This window comes from Thermobia domestica, chromosome 12 (genome assembly GCF_964235325.1).
Source record: "Thermobia domestica chromosome 12, izTheDome1.hap1.1, whole genome shotgun sequence".
Classification (NCBI taxonomy): domain Eukaryota; kingdom Metazoa; phylum Arthropoda; class Insecta; order Zygentoma; family Lepismatidae; genus Thermobia; species Thermobia domestica.
The window spans coordinates 130165366-130185996 of NC_137465.1; the positions used below are offsets into that span (position 1 = coordinate 130165366).

At 36.1% G+C, this 20631-nt stretch overlaps 2 protein-coding genes across 7 annotated transcripts in view; both read right to left on the reverse strand.

The window, feature by feature from the left end:
- LOC145666656 (5-taurinomethyluridine-[tRNA] synthase subunit GTPB3, mitochondrial) overlaps positions 1-20631 on the reverse strand; it is a 61877-nt gene that overhangs the window by 10906 nt on the left and 30340 nt on the right. For 5 of the 6 annotated variants that reach the window (XM_081734106.1, XM_081734109.1, XM_081734108.1 and 2 more), the window contains 2 exons: positions 16116-16226; positions 14471-14576 (listed from right to left, as the gene is read on the reverse strand). In XM_081734106.1, coding sequence (XP_081590232.1) covers positions 14471-14576; positions 16116-16226 — 217 coding nt within the window. The remainder of the gene's footprint in view (positions 1-14470; positions 14577-16115; positions 16227-20631) is intronic. The other variant, XM_081734107.1, reaches the window with a different exon arrangement.
- LOC145666653 (uncharacterized) lies at positions 638-14456 on the reverse strand. Its single transcript, XM_081734105.1, has 2 exons — positions 940-14456; positions 638-836 (listed from the first exon to the last, which is right to left on the reverse strand). The coding sequence occupies exon 1, from the start codon at positions 5133-5135 to the stop codon at positions 1233-1235; it is 3903 nt and encodes a 1300-aa protein (XP_081590231.1). The 5' UTR covers positions 5136-14456; the 3' UTR covers positions 638-836; positions 940-1232.

The following is a 20631-nucleotide window of genomic DNA, read 5'->3' on the forward strand; positions in this document are numbered from 1 at the left end:
GCTTACCAGCTTTCTTACCTTGATGGAGATCTTGTCCTTGAATTAGTAGCCTATGTCTCTGGAAGTAACAATGGTGAAAGAGGGGTGTCGCTTGTAGATTTCTTATAACACATTGTTGTGAGTTTAAGCGATTTATTGCTCAGTAAACGCTTCATTAATGGAAACAGTGTTGCCAGATTTTTCTTACCTAAACTGCTCCGATTCTTTTCGAAACGGTTCCGCAGAGTACAAGAAATTTTAAACTAAAAAATTTTTCGAACTAAAAAAATTTCAAACAAAAATTTTCAAACAAAAAATTTTCGAACTAAAAAATTTTGAAACAAAAATTACAAAATATTTTCGAACTAAAAATTTAAATAATTTTTTTTTAACAAAAAATTTTAAACTAAAAACTTTCGAACTAAATTTTCAGATCAAAAATTTTCGAACAAAAAATTTTCGAACCAAAAAAAATTTCAAAAAATTTCGAACCAATTTTTAAAAACAAGTTTCGAACTAAAGTTGTAAACCACATCTAAAAATTTTCAAATCCAATTTTTTTCGAACTAAATTAAAAACCAAATTTTGGACACTAAAAATTCTTTAATTATTTTTTCGAACAAAATCATGTAAACCAAATCTTGAATATATTTTCCACCTTAAATTTTCAAGATTACCATGATTTGAAAACAAGTGTTCAGGGTTTCAAGAAATAATAAAACACATTTTTTTTCAACTTGTTGTATTTAACGAAAGGTATGTGGTCTTCCTATACATGTTTATTAACATAATAAATACAGGATCTAGTTAATGAATATTTTGGACGCGTCATCATCTTCGAATCTTGTAGCCGTATCCTGTAAAGAAAAAGAAGAAACGACGGATTACTTTAAGAATTTCTTTTTTTTTTCTGAAACAATAAAAATGAGTCAATATTGATAAGAGAGAAATAAAACTTACTCGTAAATGATGGATGTGCTTAGGTTCATCTTCCTCCTCGGGTACGAGATGACAGCATTTTCTTCCACTGATGGATGTTTATGAACTCTTCTGGGTACTGCATTTTTTCTTGGTGTTGCTGCTTTATGGTTAAGGTTCCTCCTTCGGTACGAGATGACTACATTTCTTCCACTGATGGTGTTGGTGGTGGTTTATGAACTCTTGTGGGTACTTCATTTTCTTCTTGGTGTTGCTGCTTTGTGGTTAAGGAAGGGAAAGAAGAAAAGGAAAAGGAAAAAAAAGAAATGGCGGTCTTATTGGGTGTTTACAGTTTTTTCTTCTTCATCTTCTTTTTCCAGTTCCATCTTCTGTTTTTTAACGTACCCGTACGGAACCGTATCGTAGGAATTGAATTCTTTAAATCGACGTTTTGTGTACTGGATACTGTACATTTTTTCTTCTTTGCGTGTGACGATGGTATGGTCTTTGGTCCTGCATATCTTATGGGGGATAGTGATGGTGACTTGTCCACGGCATTGATTTGTAATCATTTCTTTTAGCGTGTTGAAATTTAATTGTTGTCCTGCATTGTAATTTAATGTAAATCCTCTAATTTTACATATGTAACTGGTGACGTTGGTATCCGGATTGTATATTTCTAGGCTGTAATTTTTCGGTCCTCCACTGACAAATGTCTTGATGTATGCTCGTGGTCCGTAAGACTCCATCTCATTCGATAAGCATCCCAAGTACGTTGAAGGTTCAATGGTTGGCTCCCCGGGCTTCTCCGTAAATATCACAGAATCCGTGTCGAAATATAAAACACGTTCCTGCAACATTTCCAGGTACTTGTACAGTTCCAGACGTGCCTGACATGTTGTAAATGCACCTAACACGACATTGGTGTTTCGGTTTTGAACAGGCACATGTTCATTGTACTCCCAGAACGCATACAACATCGTATCGTTGATGGGTACAATTTGATGGAGTTTAATGTCGGGGGAAGTGAGTTTTTCATAAAATTCTTCCGGCCGATCAATAATTGTGGTCTGGCTAAAGTTTGTACGCTGGCAAAGCTTTCCCCATAGAGAGTTCCCACAAAGCTTAGATAAACTTCTTCTTGCAGGATTATTTTCAATTTTGGTCGGATCCAATGCAATACCTTCACGCTCCAGGACGGTTTGTATGAATTTTGATTTGTCTTCTTCGGTCACACAGGAACTAGGCCAGCCAGACGCTTCCATTTTTGATTTCAAAAACGTATTGATATATTCCGTGAACAAGCCACCTGTTTTCGTGATGGGATCATATTGTTCAATGTCATAATCCCAAATTTCAAAAATTTCCACTGGTTGATATCCTAATTCTACTGCTTTCTGGATTTCATATGATACCCATGTTCCAGTGAGGCACCGCTCCTGGTCGTTGTGTGTACACGTTGCTGTAGGGTCTGGGTTCATTTCTTCGGCACACGCAGCACACAGTGGAAAGAGTAGTTTCTTGTTACATCGGTAAGGCAGGAGACCATGATAAAGATGGCGACTTGGTAATATCGTCATTTTGATTAGACCATTGACTTTATTTATTGGTGGTATATTTTCATCACCCTGTAGATAAATTCGTGGATGCCCTACAGGGTATTTAGCACACTTATTGATGTAAGGATAAAGCGAGACAATATCGAAATATTTTATTACTTCCCCTGCTTTTTCGTCGACTTGGTGGTACAATTTCACGCAATTGGTCCTTCCTCCAAAAAAACTATCTCTTGGATTTAATGGTCTGCGGTTCATGTACGGGTGATTCTTCAGATACGTCGCCATTGCAGGATTTTGTTTTAAGAACTGATTAAATTCGCACTCCCACATTTCATGTACAATGTACCCCAATTCACGCAGTCTTGCATTTTTGCGTTGCGTTCGTTCATAACGGAATTCCATGGTGTCTTCTGGATTGCCATAGATGGGCTGATTACGGCCTGTAGTAAAACATACTTTACACCCGTGATAAAAGCAGCCGGCATGCTCGTAGACGTGCTCCTCTAACGTCTCAGGATCTTGGTAGTAGCCATCAACATGGAATCCCGCAATAAACACTTCTTTTTGTCGGGCCGCATGTAAGATTTGTTTTTCTTCGGTTTTTTCAATGTAGGCCAGCCATTGCATTGCAGCGATCGATTGGGTACTTCTCCATCGATAGCCATGTGCCGGTAGAATTCCTATGGTGTTGGGTTTAAGGAAATTCCGGCGGAATACTAAATTGGAAGCACTTGCAATCGTGATCGTCTCCAAGAAGGGATTCACTTTGGTTTCTGTTTCAAATGACGTCATAAACGAAACGCATGCTTGTCGCAGTACATTAACATCTTGAATACAATACTTGAGAATTTCTTTCTGAAAATCAAACGTGTCATTACGATGATCGTTGTACCACTGCATGAACTTGTTTCTGTCTTCGACGGCCATTTCATCTGCACCATAATACTTCGTTTCTGGAAGTGGTCCAATATACGATTGATTCTCCTTGGTGTTGAAGAAATGCGGGAAGTAGCCTTTGGTTGCGGGTAAATTGAACGCTTTTGACAATTTACTTAATGCCATAGGTAGGAAGTTCAACGAGTCAATGAACGTCAGATTATTCAACGTTAAACTCAGTATCTTGGTCCCATTTAATATGACGTCAGGTCTCCATTGACATTGTTCTACCATGGTCTTTAGGATAAAATGTCCATCGTATCCCTTAGCGTTGTGCGCGACACAGAAAATCCTATTTATATTGGGACGACGTTCCCGCAAGTACTGGAGAAAATCATAAACTGGATCCTCTCCTTGGAAAATATGCTGGCGCTGACCACACGTACTGCAAGACTGCTGGATATTATTGTTTTCAACACATGCGTAACATACTTGTTGTGCAACCAATAAATTTGGAATGTGTACATACGTATTATCGCCAATATTCGTGTCCTGCATAGATTCTATATCATAGAATATCAACAAGGCTTTCTTTGCGTGCATGAGTGAAGGAACACCAGGTTTCAAGCATTGTCGATCGGGAAGCATAAAACATTGATGGGATCCTGGAACAATCTTCTTACAAACATTGCAAAAGATCTCATTGCAATCATGAATGCGTTGTCCACTTCGTACAAAAGAATATACTCTGTAACATCTAGTACATTGCTGCACCATTTTGCATACAGGTTCCCCACGATGATATACAATATTACGATGATTGTTAAAACATTCTTCGCCGTAAAATTGACGATTGCAGTCTTTGCACAGCACTAGCGTTTGGTTCTTGTCGCATAGAGGTCTCTGTAGACATTTGGAGCATGTTACAGGACAATTTTTCACATGTCTGTTACGTTCACTGTATTTTTTATGGCACGCTTCACAGTAGAAATTGGTTGCAAAACAAGCAGTTAAAGATTGAATGATGTCAAAATGGCCAGCCAAACAAATCAAATTTATGGGAGTGCGATTTTCGTCGTTGGGCCCCTCGTACATGATGTCATGACCTGTGAAACTGGTATACACTGTAATTTTATATTCTTTGAGGTATGCCTGGAATTGTCGAATTTCATTTACACTGGCACCATGATCCAAATTCACTCCTGCATTTGCACATAATGCATTCACTTCATCGTCCACAACACATTTTGATTGATCTTGATATTGTCTATGTCGTTTCACATCTACATTCTTGTATTTTTTCAGGCCAATAGCAATAACAAGGGCGTACGCCAGGCACCTTGAATCTTGATTTCTTACACGTACAATCCCTCGCTTGCAACGTAATAATTCTTCATTTTGAAGTACTCCTTGCCGCAAACCACCATAGCCACGTGGAATATCGACACGATGGAAATGAACAGTGAATGGCTCGTGCAGGAGAAATGCATTGTTACTTTGTAACACTCTTTCAAAGGAGGCCCACATCGTTTCCAGTGTCAAGTTTCGTGCTTGGCGAAAACTCACCCAAAACGGTTTATTGGTATTGCGTGGTGATATTACTGATAAACCAACCATCGCCTCATCGTCGACATTGGCTAACAAATGGTCCAGCATTGATTGGAAACTATTATGTACATACTGTATGATATCGGTTCCTACGGGCGGTGCGTTGAATTGAATTTCGAGCATTCTGCCCTCAATGTTAAATCGTCTATAATGACGAGTGATTTCATTGCGAACAGTAAAACCCGATTCGGCCATGGTTAAAAACAGGAGAAAACAAACAGGTACGGTAAAACAAATGTGTAATGGAAAAAGGAATTGTGCAGCGTGAATTTACTACAAAAGAAAAGAAGAAAGAAAAATCTTAATCACCTGATAAACAGGAAATCATAACATTCATGATAAATTCTTAACTAAGCAATTCATGTAAAGGTCCTGAGTTTGATTCCTGGCGGTGACGTTCAGAATCTCATTATGAAAGCACGCGTACTAAAAAATCAAAGTTTTTTTTAAAAATAATTATGTTACTGAAATGTGTGTTTTATTGCTGTCAAACTCGAGACCATTACATCAGCATGTAACTGACCTATCATTCTATAGTGATAAAAAAAGAATGCATGAATGAATGTTTCAACAGTGCTGAGATGTGACAAAGTACGCGTAAGCATTTTTTTTTCTACTCACAACGACCTTTAAATGATGCGTTTGCAAGTTGAAGAGGTTCACCAACCATTAACGTTACACATACGTAATTGTCAAAACAAAATCTGTATAGCGTAAATCTTTTTAACCACATATTCATGCACTCATGGCTAAGTGGTTAGCGTACATGCTTCTAACGTGGAAGGTCCTGGTTCAATCCTCGGTGGGTTTGCTTTCCACATCGGAGCGTTGTCAAGCCTTTTCTGAAATTTAATATTCTCATGCGTTATCATACATTCTTTTCAAAACTAAGCTAAATGATTGACGTACACACCTCTGGCCCTGGTTCAATCCCAGGTGATTGCTCGAATATCACGTTAAGCTGAAGGGGCCGCTAATGGTTTCAAAGGGTATCGAACCATATTATTCTCAGGCATAGTTTCTGAAATTTTGTAATGTATTCTTTTCAAAACTAAGCGCACACATCTTTGGCCATGGTTCAATTCCCGACGGGCGCTCGCTGAAGGGGCGCTAAACCATATCATTTATCGTGCTTACTTCTAATGTGTGGGGATCCTGATTCGTACTCCCACTTTCCCATTCCACTAATTTCTTCATAGTCTAAATATTTCGTACTAAAAGTAAAACAGTGTATTCGTAATCCGCCCACAAATATAAAATAAAAATGATTTTGGAATCTTGTGTGAAAAATAAAATCTCACTGAACTTACCTCAAATTCAATGAACAAAAAGTCGGTGCAGTAAAGCTTCTTAAATAAAGACACTTTTAAAAGTAGACCTTATCACACGATAGTTGAGAGCGATGTAGGATTTGAAAAATGAAATTTAGATTTTTATTTAGGTCGTTGTGAAAACGATGTCATCATCAACCAATCAGAAACGAGGAAATTTATAAAATGACATCACAACGAACCAATCAAAACGCTCGCTGCTCTTGTCATGAATCACGAACCAAAACGATGTGTAACAATCGATCGTGACGTCATTCAAGTTTCTCAATAGTTACAACATCTAGTATCACAGTTCTGATCCCAAAATGCTTTCTGTCAGGATCATGTCACTACCTGTCGTAACTGTGACGACATTTCATTTTCCTCATATTCCATACGAGAATGTCAATGTTTGCTTTTTTTCCATGAATCATGCTGACACGTTCGTAGTAAAACAAAAGTAATGCGATCCGCTGACGTTTGCATTTTCAATCATATGTGCTTCTATGTCGTCACACAAAGAAGTCTATCAGCATTTTATTTTAATCCACGAACGGAAGCGTTACACTGTCAGATTTATTTTCTTAAAGTATAAGTGTATCCTTTTCAAGGACCATGGTTCGAAACCCACCAAGCATGATTAAATCCGAATTCATTCATAGCTAAGCGGTTAGGATACACATCTTTGGTTTGAAAGACCTGAGTTCGATTCCTGGAAGAAATATTTCTTAGGATTTTTCTAAAACTTGGTTTAAATTTCTAGTTCGAAAATTTTAAAAGTTTAGTTCGATAAAAAGTTTGATTTGAAAATTTTTAGATGTGATTTACATCTTTAGTTCGAAACTTTTGTTTTTAAAAAATGTTTTAGTTCGACAAAATTTTGTTTCAATTTTTTTTTAGTTCGAAATTTTTTTTTGGGTTCGAAAATTTTTTGTTTGAAACTTTTTTGTTTCAAAATTTTTAGTTCGAAAATTTTTTGTTTGAAAATTTTTAGTTTTGAAATTTTTTTTAGTTCGAAAAAATTTTTAGTTTAAAATTTCTTGTACTCTGCGGAACCGTTTCGAAAAGAATCGGAGCAGTTTCGGTAAGAAAAATCTGGCAACACTGTTTCCATTAATGAAGCGCTTACTGAGCAATAAATCGCTTAAACTCACAACAATGTGTTATAAGAAATCTACAAGCGACACCCCTCTTTCACCATTGTTACTTCCAGAGACATAGGCTACTAATTCAAGGACAAGATCTCCATCAAGGTAAGAATCATCTTATCTGTCAAAGAGAACGATAATATTTAATGTAAACTTCAGTACAATATCATGATACCCAAAAAGGGTTATTTAAGGAGGAGGTTGAACCCTTCATGGGAACTTTACGCATAACCATAAAAAGGGAACTAAATTCTAAAATCCAGGATCACCGACATATCGCTCTATATTTCACTCATGGGCTGTGGGGGTGCTAAGATCATGTGACTTCTATCAACCAATCAAAATTGATGTACCAAAACATTCATCTTACCTGTAAAAGGAAACAAATGAGTGAGGGGTATTCCCATGTAATCTGTTCACCGTGTGGTGGGTCTAAAATCATGTGACCTCTATCAACCAATCAGAATCGAGATACCAAAGTATACATCAGAAAGGACACCCTAATTTCAAAAATCCTAGGACCTAAAATCACGTGATCTCTATCATCCAATCAGAATCAAGGTACCAAAGCACTCATCTTACCCGTAAAAGGAAACGAATTAGTAATGGATTTCCCCGCAAGGGTAAAACATGACGTCATACCATGTGACCTGTTCACCGTGTAGCGGGTCTAAGATCATGTAACCTCTATCAGCCAATCATAAACACTCATCTTACCCGTAAAAGGGAACGAATTTTCAAATATCCCTGGGTCTAAGATCATGTGACAGCTGTCAACCAATCAAAACACACATCTTACCCGTAAAAGGGAACAATTTTCAAAAATCCTAGTCATAAAAGAGAATGAGGGATTTCCCCGCAGGGTGACTCATGACGTCATACCACGTGACCTGAAAATTTGAATTTCCCGCGTGGGCGGGGCCTAACGTCACGTGACCTCTCTCAGCCAATCAGAATCGAGAAAATTTTTGCTGACTCGGCTCAATATACGTCGACCCCTACTACTACTGTCTTAAATACTAAAAAATGACTTTTGTGTAGCGAAAGTAAATTTATAAAAAGTGTGCGTACAAGAAACGGTAAAGTGCATCAACATATGAATGCTTTGGCAAATTTCGTTGCTCCACTGTCTTTTAAAAACTGCAGGATATTGAAAGAAAATAGAAAAACGACACTTATACAACTGTAAACTCGTAAGAATAAAACTTCAAAAATTGAAAGATAAGTAATGAAGAAATTCATTATAATATTCAGACATATTAGATTATTTATTATTCATATTGAAAGTTCGAATTACTGCTTCTTATGCACGCGCTTGTTCTCTGAGGGCATTTCTATGATTGATATCCAGTTGCACCTCGTGCTTTATTATTTGTGCAATGTCATTGATGCTTCTTATGGAATACTCATGACTTTATATCGTGTAGATGTAGTTATTAGAAACAAGGCAAATTAAAACCGAAACTGAAGTACGAATTATTATGATAAACTACATAATAGATGCAAAACTAGCCGAAGATCCCCATTCTTCAAGCCAGTGGATTTATTATGTTTTCAGTACGTATGAAAGAGTTCGCTTACAAGGACGACATAAGAAACCGTAAACATTTATTAATAATTAAAAAATATACATACTTAAAGAATAAGAAGAAAATATAAAAACGAAAGATTGGACACAAGACGTGACTAATGATTACAACCAGAGAAATGCCCACAATACCAATTACCAATTACGTATAAATGAATGTATATAGTCAATTCATGATCATAGCGCGTATGTTTGTATTTTGAGGATGTTTTATTTATGGTTTAGTGTTTTCCCAACGTTCTTTTTGCTCACGTCTCTTGGAGTTTTCGAAACGTTATGGACAAACATTATCCTACGCAGACTATAAAAGTAAACTTTGTTATACAAGTAATTTCTAATATTTATAATTTCATGTAGCATTCATAAGGTTTGTAACGCCATTTGTGACTTAACTACATCTAAAATTAGATTACAATTACATATATCAACCTAGTATAATTTCTGTCGTCTTAATCTTGAATCACGTCCATCTCTAACTTCAATCTTTTCAAGATAATATTTCTAGCACAATCAATCACGAAATGAAATGTAATCTCTACTTACATCAATTCATATCTAGAACACAAAAGCACTAAGAATAACTAATCATGAAGCAAAATGCACAGAGCCGAAGATAACATTCTAAAATTACACAAGTAATACCCACAATTAATTTGGGTTTATACACAGGCGCATGTAACCATAGTGTCTATTCATTTAAATCCACCCATTTAGTAACACAAAATGTCACACAATTTAAATCCATCAAACAATGCACAATGTGTAGTAAAGAATGGGTTTCGAATACAATTGTGAATAAATGAGCATAATATTTCAGAAGGAACTGGGCAGTGACGACGCCAGAGGGGGGGGGCAAGGGGGGCGAGCGCCCCCTAGTAGCTACTACTGCCCCCTGACTGCCACCTAGACTGCCCCCCCAGACTCCTACAATCTTTAAACATTCTACATGTAGTATTTTATATCAGTATCATAACCAATCTCATTGTGAAATTGTAGTCTACTTTCCATGCATTTACTATGTGGCAGATTAGTCCTCAAGCTTTCTTCTTTGAGCGTCTGGGTATGCACGCATATTTCTGTTTTCTAATTTAGCGTCTTTTAAGGTGAATTTTAGTTATACTTCTTTCTTATGATTTTTAATTATTGTGCCTAACGAAGAATAGTAGATTTGGTCGATTTGTTTTCTTCTCATTGGATCAACTTCAATTGGAAACAAAAGAAAGGTAAAAACAGTTACATAACTTGTTTGTATTTATCCAGACTTGAAGTTTTCAGTTTCATATTTTGTTTTATTTAAAGGTTTTATACTTCTTTTTTTCTGAAACATTATTCTCGGCTTGCAATATTCAGAGGATGTGCTTATAACAGCTTAGTTTGCAACTACCAGGGCTTAATTTTTTGAAGGGGATAAAAAGAATTGTGTTTTCCCTTTCCTGCAAATGACAATAATAAATTTATAGAATTAAATTGATTCCCAATAAAACGTATTGTCAGAGTGCTGATCTTTCGTTAGTAATTGGTATATACTAGTGCTCCCTTACTTATTTTGTTTCAAAGTACTGACGTGACGTATACAATATTGACTAGGAACTGCTGAAAAATTGGTAGCCCAACCCAGAAGGAGTGCACGTGGAATGATGAAGTTTTACTTCTTCTACACTCCCCCGAGAGTCAATATATTATTTTGTACAGTGTTCCAGTTTTTGTAGAAAAGTTAAAAAATCTGAAGATTTCCTCCCACCACTGTTCGTAGCACTACCTAAAATGGCGTCCTTTCAAGTGTTATTTAAGTTTGGGAAATAAGTACACGTAATAGTTAGGCGGAGCAAAATCTGCGGAATAAGAATGATGATCTAGACATTGAAATCCTAGATTATTCGATGTCAGTTGTGTTCGCAGGGGCTTGATGGACAGGTGTATTCTCCTGAAGGAACAGAATTCCTTTCTTTTCATTTTCCGCGGCGTTGAACTTTCAATTTTTCTTTCAGTTTTGTAAGTAATGTAGAGAGTCTGGATTAAATATCTGACCGTTGCGGAGGTAGTCTATGCGTACGACTCCATACTTACCCCAGAAGGATGTTGCAAACAGTTTCTCAACCTACGTCTGTGTCTTGAACTTCTTGGGGCGAGGGAGAAATGAGTGCGCTACTATTCCACTGACTGTTGTTTCGTTTCAGGATTATAGTGGTACAACCATATTTCATCTATGGTTACTATTCGTGAGCGAAATTAATCAGCATTACAGTCAAATTGGAAGAAGACTTCACTTGATGCCGCCACTGTTTCATTCTCCTGACAGATTTTTTGAAACTTTATTATGCCGAGAACCCAAGCCATTCTGAATTATGCTACCGACGAGTTCCAAAGAAATGCCCAGAACTGAGAAAGCGGGGTGCAGCCAGACCTCAGACTATAATAAGTATATTATAAGTTTAATATACACTTTAAAAACTATATAAATAATAGCTTAAACTATTTTTGTCACTCAAAAACTGGGGTGGCCTAGGCCCTCCGGCCCTGGGCTATATCCACCACTGACTGAAATGCTGAAATTTTAAAGAATAATGTCACAAATTGCATCCATGATTTCGGAAAGAGTCATTGCTTTTAATCATCCTGGATGTAATGCATAATTTGTTGAGAAATCGCCACGTTTATACTAAGCCAGTTACTTCTTCACCACTGTATATAACGGAGGAGAGTCCCGTGGTGTTTCTCTGATTTCCTAATTAATTTACTTCGATGACTTTCCTTGGTGGAACAGAAATGTTATAACAGTTAGGATGTGGATGTTCGTGAAATTCGCTGTTTGGGCGCATACAATCACTTCAGAGGCCTGAGAAACAATAAGAATTTCATTATTAATATGAAAATTTGTATTTGTACATACAGAGATATGTACAGGGTGCGGCACGTAAAACCGGCCCGTCGTAATATTCTGGTATATTGTGTTTTTGGCAACACTTAAATAATCTACCTTCCTACCAAGAGATGGCGTGTCGAGGTCGGGTCGACTTACGTGACCTGCAGCAGTCACGTGCAGCCGCAGCCAGTGAAACTTGTCGAAACCAGTTGAGAAAAAGGCCTCGTTGTGTTAAGCCGGGTGAGTGTCAGTGTGTGATAATGCCGTATTCGATACCCGAGCGTGTTGCCATTGTTGAAGGGTTCATTCTCACTGGATCTTTTGTGAAAACAAAGAATTTGTTTCGGGAGAAATTTCCAGGACGTTCTGTGCCAGCAAAAAGCACCATTCAGGAATTGATTGAAAAATGGACGGCGTACAGGATCGGTTCAAAATGCTCCCAGGAACAGACGACCATCTGTCTGCACACCTGAATTAAAGATGCAGGTGGAGGAGATAATGACAAGAAGTCCTCGAAAGTCAACCAGGAGATTGAGTCAACAGGTTCATGCGAGTGAGAGAAGTTGCAGACGTGTTTTAAGGGGACTGAAGTTAAAACCGTACCGGACAAGTGTTGTGCAAGAACTGAAGGAGCCTGACCTGCAGAAGAGGGTGCATTTCTGTTCATGGCTGTTGAGCAATGTTGCCAGTGGTTTCTTGGATCCACTAATGCTCATCATGAGTGACGAGGCGTGGTTCCACCTGTCTGGGTACGTAAATTCCCAAAACAACCGGTATTGGTCGACAGAAAATCCACACGCAATCCACCAGATACCCTTGCATGATGAGAAAATTGGTGTTTGGTGTGCCATTTCCGCCACACGCGTTATTGGGCCCATATTCTTTGAGACGACAGTGAACAGTGACGTGTATATGGGAATCCTGGAGGAGTTTTATACACACTTGACCGAAGAGGAGCGTCAGTTATGTTACTTTTAGCAGGACGGTGCAACATGCCACACACCAGCTGCATCATTGCCCCTTGTGCAAGAGATGTTTACACCAGAGAGGACAATCAGCAAAGGCTTGTGGCCTCCTCGGTCACCAGACTTGTCCACGTGTGACTTTTACTTATGGGGACTGTTAAAGGGAAGAGTATACGAAACAAATCCACACACATTGAAGAACTCAAGACCAGGATCCAGGATGTCACCAATAGCATTACAACACAAGAACTGACAAGGGTATATATGAATCTCCTCAATCGTGCTCACCTGTGTGTTGAAGTGGGCGGAGGACACTTTCAGCACCTGCTATGAAGGCTGCTGTGAAGGTGAGTAGTCATATTCAATACATTACATTTCATTTATGTGTTGTAGTTAATCATATTCAATACATTACATTTCATTTTATGTGTTCACTTTACGGGCCGGTTTTACGTGCCGCACTCTGTATTTCTAAACTACGGTTTCATTTTTCTACCTAGTACCTACACTCCTTCTGGATTCCGATATTTCCAGCGGCCCCTCGTAAATTCTCTCTCTCTCTCTCTCTCTCTATATATATATATATATACGTAGCATATAGTACTAGAGCAATGTGTTACTTGTAGCATACGCGAAAGTAATTCAATTTATGTTTAGGCTTCAAAAGTTTCATTGAAAAATATTTCATGTACAGACGTTACTTATTTGTTAGTTATTGTTAGTCATACATTTTACTTGAAATAAGTTTAATATATAATCATATAGGTCTAATATAAAGACAGCAACGAAATACACAATGTAATGTAAAATAAGTCACACGTAATAAATATGTCATTTTTGGTATGGCAAATAGCCGCCCCCCCCGAAAATGTATCTGCCCCTCCTTTGCCCCCCTAAGAACTTAAAGCTGGCGTCGTCACTGGAACTGGGGATACAAAATATTGCCGCATATGTCTTCTCAGTGCACATTCTGCTAGGTTGGTGACAAAGAATTAATGTGGTTTGATATATTACTATCAGCTGTGGTTAAAAGAGAAAAGTTGCTTTTTTGTTCTTTCTTTGTAAATAGTCCCTATAGTTACCTAAATGCTTCTGACAACTTCTAAAAATTTTCGCATTAGCGTATCTCAACCCATCGCATGAGTAACAGGTTCCATTTTGTTTATCACAGTGCGTATGATACATGGTGAAACGAAGTTACGAAAATGGAGTAATACCAAACTAAGGACATATGGGAAATGGATAGAAAAATGTTAATATAGTATTGAATTTTTAAAATGCTGATTTCTGTTATCGTTGATCGGGTTTGTAGGATGTGACGTACATGTAATCATACGTAAATGAGCTATTAATTATATTTTTAATGTATTTTTTGTGGATGCGTACACGTTTCTTCTACCTTCTAGTTTTCTCGTTACACACAGAATACTCACTAAAAGCAATGACGCAGTGTTGCCAACTAACAATTTCTTTTCATGGAAAATTTTCAGATTGCTGCATCTTAATCAGGAAAATAGTTCTTATATGCGAATAGCCACTTAATTGAATTAACAAAAGTTTCTCATTCTCCCGTTATTCTGTTAAAGGAATCATATACATTATCTTATATATGCGATTTCCATAAGACAGAAAAAGAAGAAAAAAATAAGTACTTACATAATGCATTTAACAAACTGCTCTTCCCAACATTAGGTTCACCGAGAATGACGGTTCTGACACCACTTCTTAGCCTTTCTCCTCGCCTTTCATCCGATAGATGATTCTGGAAAAAAGAATTACATACGAATACATTAAACCAGAATTTATAACTATTTAAAAAATAACTAATTTATGTCAGCAATACTTAAAAATCATGTCGGCAGCAGAATGTTTCCTGCTTTCGACACTATTTGAATAACAGAAGCAATTCATATCAGAGACACGTCACAGGCTTTGCAAAAAATAGTCGTCGAATGCAACGAACGCAGTCAGTCAGTCATTACTTGGCTTCTTAGTCAGATTCAGGATTTATACCACAAAAGTATCAATTGTCTGACCAAAAAGAGGGATTCTTAATGCCAGTTGTGACTGTGTAAAACTCAAATGCATATGGGAAAAGTTGATTCAACGATTATTTAGACAACTATTGAGCAAAATTCACTTAAAATTTACTGAAAACGTGTACCGGAAAGTGGTTCCTTCAACTAAGCAAATTTAAAAGTTGCTGCTAAACATATAATCAAAAATGAAAAATGACATGAAATCTTTAAGTTTTACGTCCCACGCTTATGCCGGCTAGATTAAAAGAGAGCGTGGTGGTGAGAAAGGAATGCAATAGTGGAATGAACAAAGTGGAAGGAAACGGAAGAATCTCGAGGAAACTCACGCACACGGTATTCGTCCACCACAAAATCCACATGGCACGAGCTGGGATCGAACCAGGGACCCCACATCCGAGGTGAACGCTATACCACTGAGCCACCGCGGTCCCATATAATCAAAAATGATTCGTTATAGAGTTGCACAAAAATATTTTAGGCGAGAATTTTATCATCTATTACATAAAAACAGATCGACGCGTATATTAACGTTGATTAAGTATATAATAGGAGGAGGAGGGCAATCTATTTGAGGACAACGTTTTAACAAATGGTTAAGTCTGTCAGCAGTACTTTATCTAGAAAAGGAACAGATGCCTTTATCTTCCTTCAAAAATTGATTGTGGAGGAGCCATATGGCCGACTTTTAATACTGAAGATTTTGTTAAAAGAACTACAGGATTATAAATATGGCTTTTAGTACACAATAACTACTTTTAAGTTTTTTTTAAGCTACACATATAAAAAAATAATACATGACTGGTTTTGTGTAGAGTAAATTACATTTAACTAGTTCATTTTTTAAACATTATTTTGTGTAGAGTAAATTACATTTAACTAGTTCATTTTTTAGAAATTTCTTTATATTGACCAATGAAAGCGGTAGGCAAGCTGCTGAAATTATTTTAACATTGATTCTGCATCAGATTAATGAGTTGTTCTATTCTATGTATGTTTAGTCGGGAATGGATCTGTTAGCATGCAGCCTGTGTTAGTACATTCATCTACTTTAAAATTATAAAGTAAGATTTTTGTATCATTTCCTGCTTCTTTAGTTCCTTCAAACTCACATTTTGTAAGACATTTTGCATCATACTTATTAGGACTTTCCCTTTAATAACTGAAAGAATAAACTACCTCTTAAAATCCCGACCTTCTCCGTTTCAATGGGAGGTGATCTATACATGAACACGTATAAGTATTCGAAACATGAATTAATTTACCTGTATACATGAAATCAGCGTTTGAAGTTCACTCTCCACGACAAGCAAAACATCATCATCAATATTTTCATCTTCAGCAAAATCGATGTAGGCCTCTACATGAGCCACGCACTAAAATTATATTTAAAAAAAAAAAAAAAAAAAAAAAAAAAAAAAAAAAAAAAACACCATTATGACAAATATCGAGAAAAGGCGGTTTCCTCTTTGGAAATCTATATCTTCTTTCTTTGAGCATTCATTTACTGTTGTTATTTGCTTGTTAGTTGAAATACAATAAATTAAATTAAACAATAAACTAATAATAACTCTTGTAATGGCTAGATAACTAATAAACCAGATCTTTGAAGAGAAGCAAAAATATTTTATTAATGTGACAAGTCCTTATTCCGAAATAAGATCTTGAGGATGCATTAAAATTACTCATGGTCACAGTGATAAATATATTCATGACTTCGAGCTACGTTGTGTCACCAACTACCGCACACACTTAGATAACAGAATGAACTCAGCAATATCCTGTTAAGGCAAACAATAATAATAAATAGTTTCTTCGTATATTTTTCAACTTTATCCTAAAATTACGATATTACTGTCATAATCAAGTGATATTCAGAGTATGTTTAGAGACAAAGGGAAATTGTTTGATAAAAGTAACAAATTATCCGACACAATATATGGTTACTACACAAAAATTTGATACTTGCACAAAACATTTAATATTTATTTTTCATTTCCACCTGCACATTAAGCTATTATTTAATCCTTTTTTTTTCAAGGTTCACATTTTTTTTTTATTATTATTATTATCACTGTACAAGACTCAATGCAGGGCAAATCATTGAGTGTTCACTCAATGTATGTTTAACAACAATAATCTAAACTTCCTGACACTACTGATCGCAAAGAGTAGCGAATAACGTATGTTCCTTAGGTGACGCATGACAAGTGTATTGGCTCCTAACATAATTATTTCTGTCTTTTTAGATTAAACCTCGCTATTTGTTAATTCAGTAATTTTCTTAATTGAATCAAATTGCTACAGTCAACGGCAAAAATGCTCTATCTTACTAATAATCGTACAAACGTGTTCATCATTACATAAACACAGGTCCTCAGTCATTTTTCTTTATAACTTATGTAACATGTTTTAATTTGTGAAATTGTACAATGATTCAGTTAATAATTTATGCCACTTCCCAAGAATCATTTGTTTTTCCTTCTTCTTGCGTCACTTTATTGTTTATTTCCTTTGTAACTTTGGAAGGATTACGATATTTTATGGAGAAATTGGTCGATGGTGTTAAGTTGTAATCTTGTCCCGATAACTAGTTGTCATTAATATCTTGCCTGGGATCAGGCGAAATAGATATCAAATTGATGTTCAAGCATTTTTTTCTTTTTATTGTTGTTGTTGTTGTTGTTTTGTTTTGTTTCAAGTAACACTACTACTACTACTTTAGTTATCAAGTTCACGTTCCTAGTTAATGCTATTAGTAAATTTCGATTTGGTTTTAACTCCGAAATTGATATTGACTAGAGTCATATTCTTCTCAATTGATTCCCTGCCCATATTAACTATCTTATGAACAATGTAATGATGTTACTTTAAAATATTTTATCCAATACTCACGATTAACAAAATTTACCTTTGATCAAATGACTTAATGTCGTCTACGGACTAACATAGTAATTGAGGTAGTATAATTATAACTAGAGATCCGACTGTTGTGACAACATTATTTACAACGAATGAATGCCATTTATTGTGAGCGTTGGCCGTAATTGCCATTTTATGGTTGCTTCTTAAGTTTCGTTCACTTTTCTACCGGAAATATAGGTCATTTTGCTGGCCGTTATCATGAATGAAGATCACCTATGAGATATGGAGTTTGGCACTCTTCACCAGAGAGGATGATTTATTGTTATTGATCAAGCAAATAACACGATGTCCTGGAAAAAAATCAACGTAGAAGAGACAACGGAATCCTGATAAAATTTCTTCTCTCAGTCTTGGTTATCTTCAGGTGTTCATCCTTGTATGTTATGTTGTCTAAAAAGCATCTGAATGGACAGACGACATAACTTGTGAGTGAACAACCCGAAGCGAAGAAAATGCTTGTACTGGTCCAGAGAGCGGTGGGCGGGTCGTGGCCACAAGTGAAAATAACAGCAAAACATCCCCTGCCAGCAGGGTTACCAACTACAGAATATGTTTCAATAATCTGCGTCCCAAGTAAAATACCATCCACGCATTTTTGTTTGATCGAATGGCGTGTGAAATGTATGAAAATTTTGAAATCTTATTCAGTACATTATTAATTTAATAATGTTGTGCAATATTATTTAATATTGTGTTTAGAGGGAATTTGATAAATTTAGTCGAATAACTGGTAATTGATGGACAACTGAACAACTGGACTTTTCGCCAGTAACACTGATTTATAATCCTTAGTTCGCGGGACAATTGTTTTTACTACTAATAGAAGAATCTAGGAATTGAATCCAAGATTTTAGCGATTTTGAAACCAGAATGCTAAATGTTAACTTTTATTTGTTCTACCAAGTGCACATACCGAGTACATAAATCACAACTCGATACCAATTACGGACACTAATGAGAATGAGATATCTACGCAGAGTTCACTAACATCACAAGACCCGTTCCGTTTAATCAATCGTGTAGTTTCACACTCTGTCACTTGTATGACAATTGTGCGAACCGATTAATCGTACTGGAATTTCCAATGTTTCCACGGAAAGTATGATAAGAAGTTTTCAGGTGTTTCTAGTTCACCGAAATCTGCGGGGTGCATGCATTAACCTCACCACGTGAATATTCCTTTTAACCTCTGCTTCATGTCTTATCTACCACAGATATCTCCTTTGTTTCCGGTAAAGAACCAGAAAGGAAAACAAAATCAGTTGACAGTCAAATCATAGTAAAATCTGAGAGTTTTACAGAAATGATACACTGCAGTATAACATTACACCTGTGTTGGACAGAAGCATTTTCCGAACGCTGCTTATTATAAAGAAATTAATTCCAATTTATTATGGCAACATACATCTAGTGTCGTAGTAAATTCTTACGATGACTTTAGCGGAAATGTTCGCGGATCGCTGGGCAAGAAAAGTTTGTAACGCCTCTGTTTTTTATTTCAAATAGATAATAATAATAATAATAATAATAATAATAATAATAATAATAATAATAATAATAATAATAATAATAATAATAAAATTTTCGATATCAATTTATCTCAACGATATTATTAATGCTAAGCAAATGAAAGATTTGTTTGCTTTCATTATTGCAATGTTAAAGTAAGCTCTCTGCCTGTCGCCTATGTTAGAAGCCTAATATTACAAGAACAGATGATAAGTTTGTTTCAAGCCACCATTATGTAATGTTTTATGTAAACAAATCCGAATTCATAATTGTTTGTATTTACATTGAATCGGTGGGTCTTCATAAAATCAGTGATAAATGTGCTTAGGTTCTTTGGCTTTGTGAGGCTTTTAAAAGTGTGAGGCCCTGGGTTATCACCCACTGCTTGCGACGCCACTGACACAACAAATGCATCATAACTATTAAATAATAATAATAATAACAAGAAGAAGAAGAAGAAATTATTTTATGATTTTCAAATGGTCATGCCGTGTTGTTTAATATTAGAAGAAAGCACAAGTTTTTATTATTTCGGAAATAATAATTATTTCTGTTGTTCGTATACCGACCGTCGCGCCTTACGGAGTAACGCCATCGGTCGTGTGTATAGATTTTTTTCTAAAACACAATTTTATCTTTAATGCAAACAAGAAATCCATTCACGTATAGCTACCGTACCCCTACCGATTGTACCGAAACAACAATGAACGAGTAGGGGAGGTATTTCAAAAATAACTTTAGAGAAAAAAGAGAAGAAAAAAGTTATAGCCAAAAAATGTATTGTTAGATTTTGTTCTAATGGGGGGACCGATCGCGCGTTGAGAAAGAAAAATAAGATACCGAGCAGGAAAAACATGTATTATCTGCTATCGATACTGCCTCTCTCTCTCTCTCTCTCGATTATTTTATGGTTTTGTCTCTAGCACATTTAGTTTCCTAATGCTTTAAGCCGTTGGCAACTCTGTAAAATCACCGTCTGCTACCATATAAACAAACAATAGTAGCGAGGTCAGGAAAAGGGAGCCAGCGCTTGGTCGGGCTGTAATAACGTGTAATCAAAATTGAACTATGTGCTGTACTCGTATACGATGTACTGGTTTTTTTTTTTTTTTTTTTTTTTTTTTTTTTTTTTTTTTTTAAATCTAGTTTTTGGTCACGGTTTCATCAACATATTTTCTCTATAGTTTTATGTTTACGATACTAATATTTCTATTATTTGTAATTTATTATTTTTTTTTCGTTTTTGATGTGTTCTGGTTATTGATACTTTCAACCTTATTAATTAGTGTAAATATGGATTAACGCATTTTAGTGTGGTTTTCGCAAATTAATGACATAAATATACAA

Bases quoted from the DNA above. Each gene is read 5' to 3' on its own strand.
- LOC145666653 (XM_081734105.1), bottom strand. From the start codon at position 5,135: ATGGCCGAATCGGGTTTTACTGTTCGCAATGAAATCACTCGTCATTAT.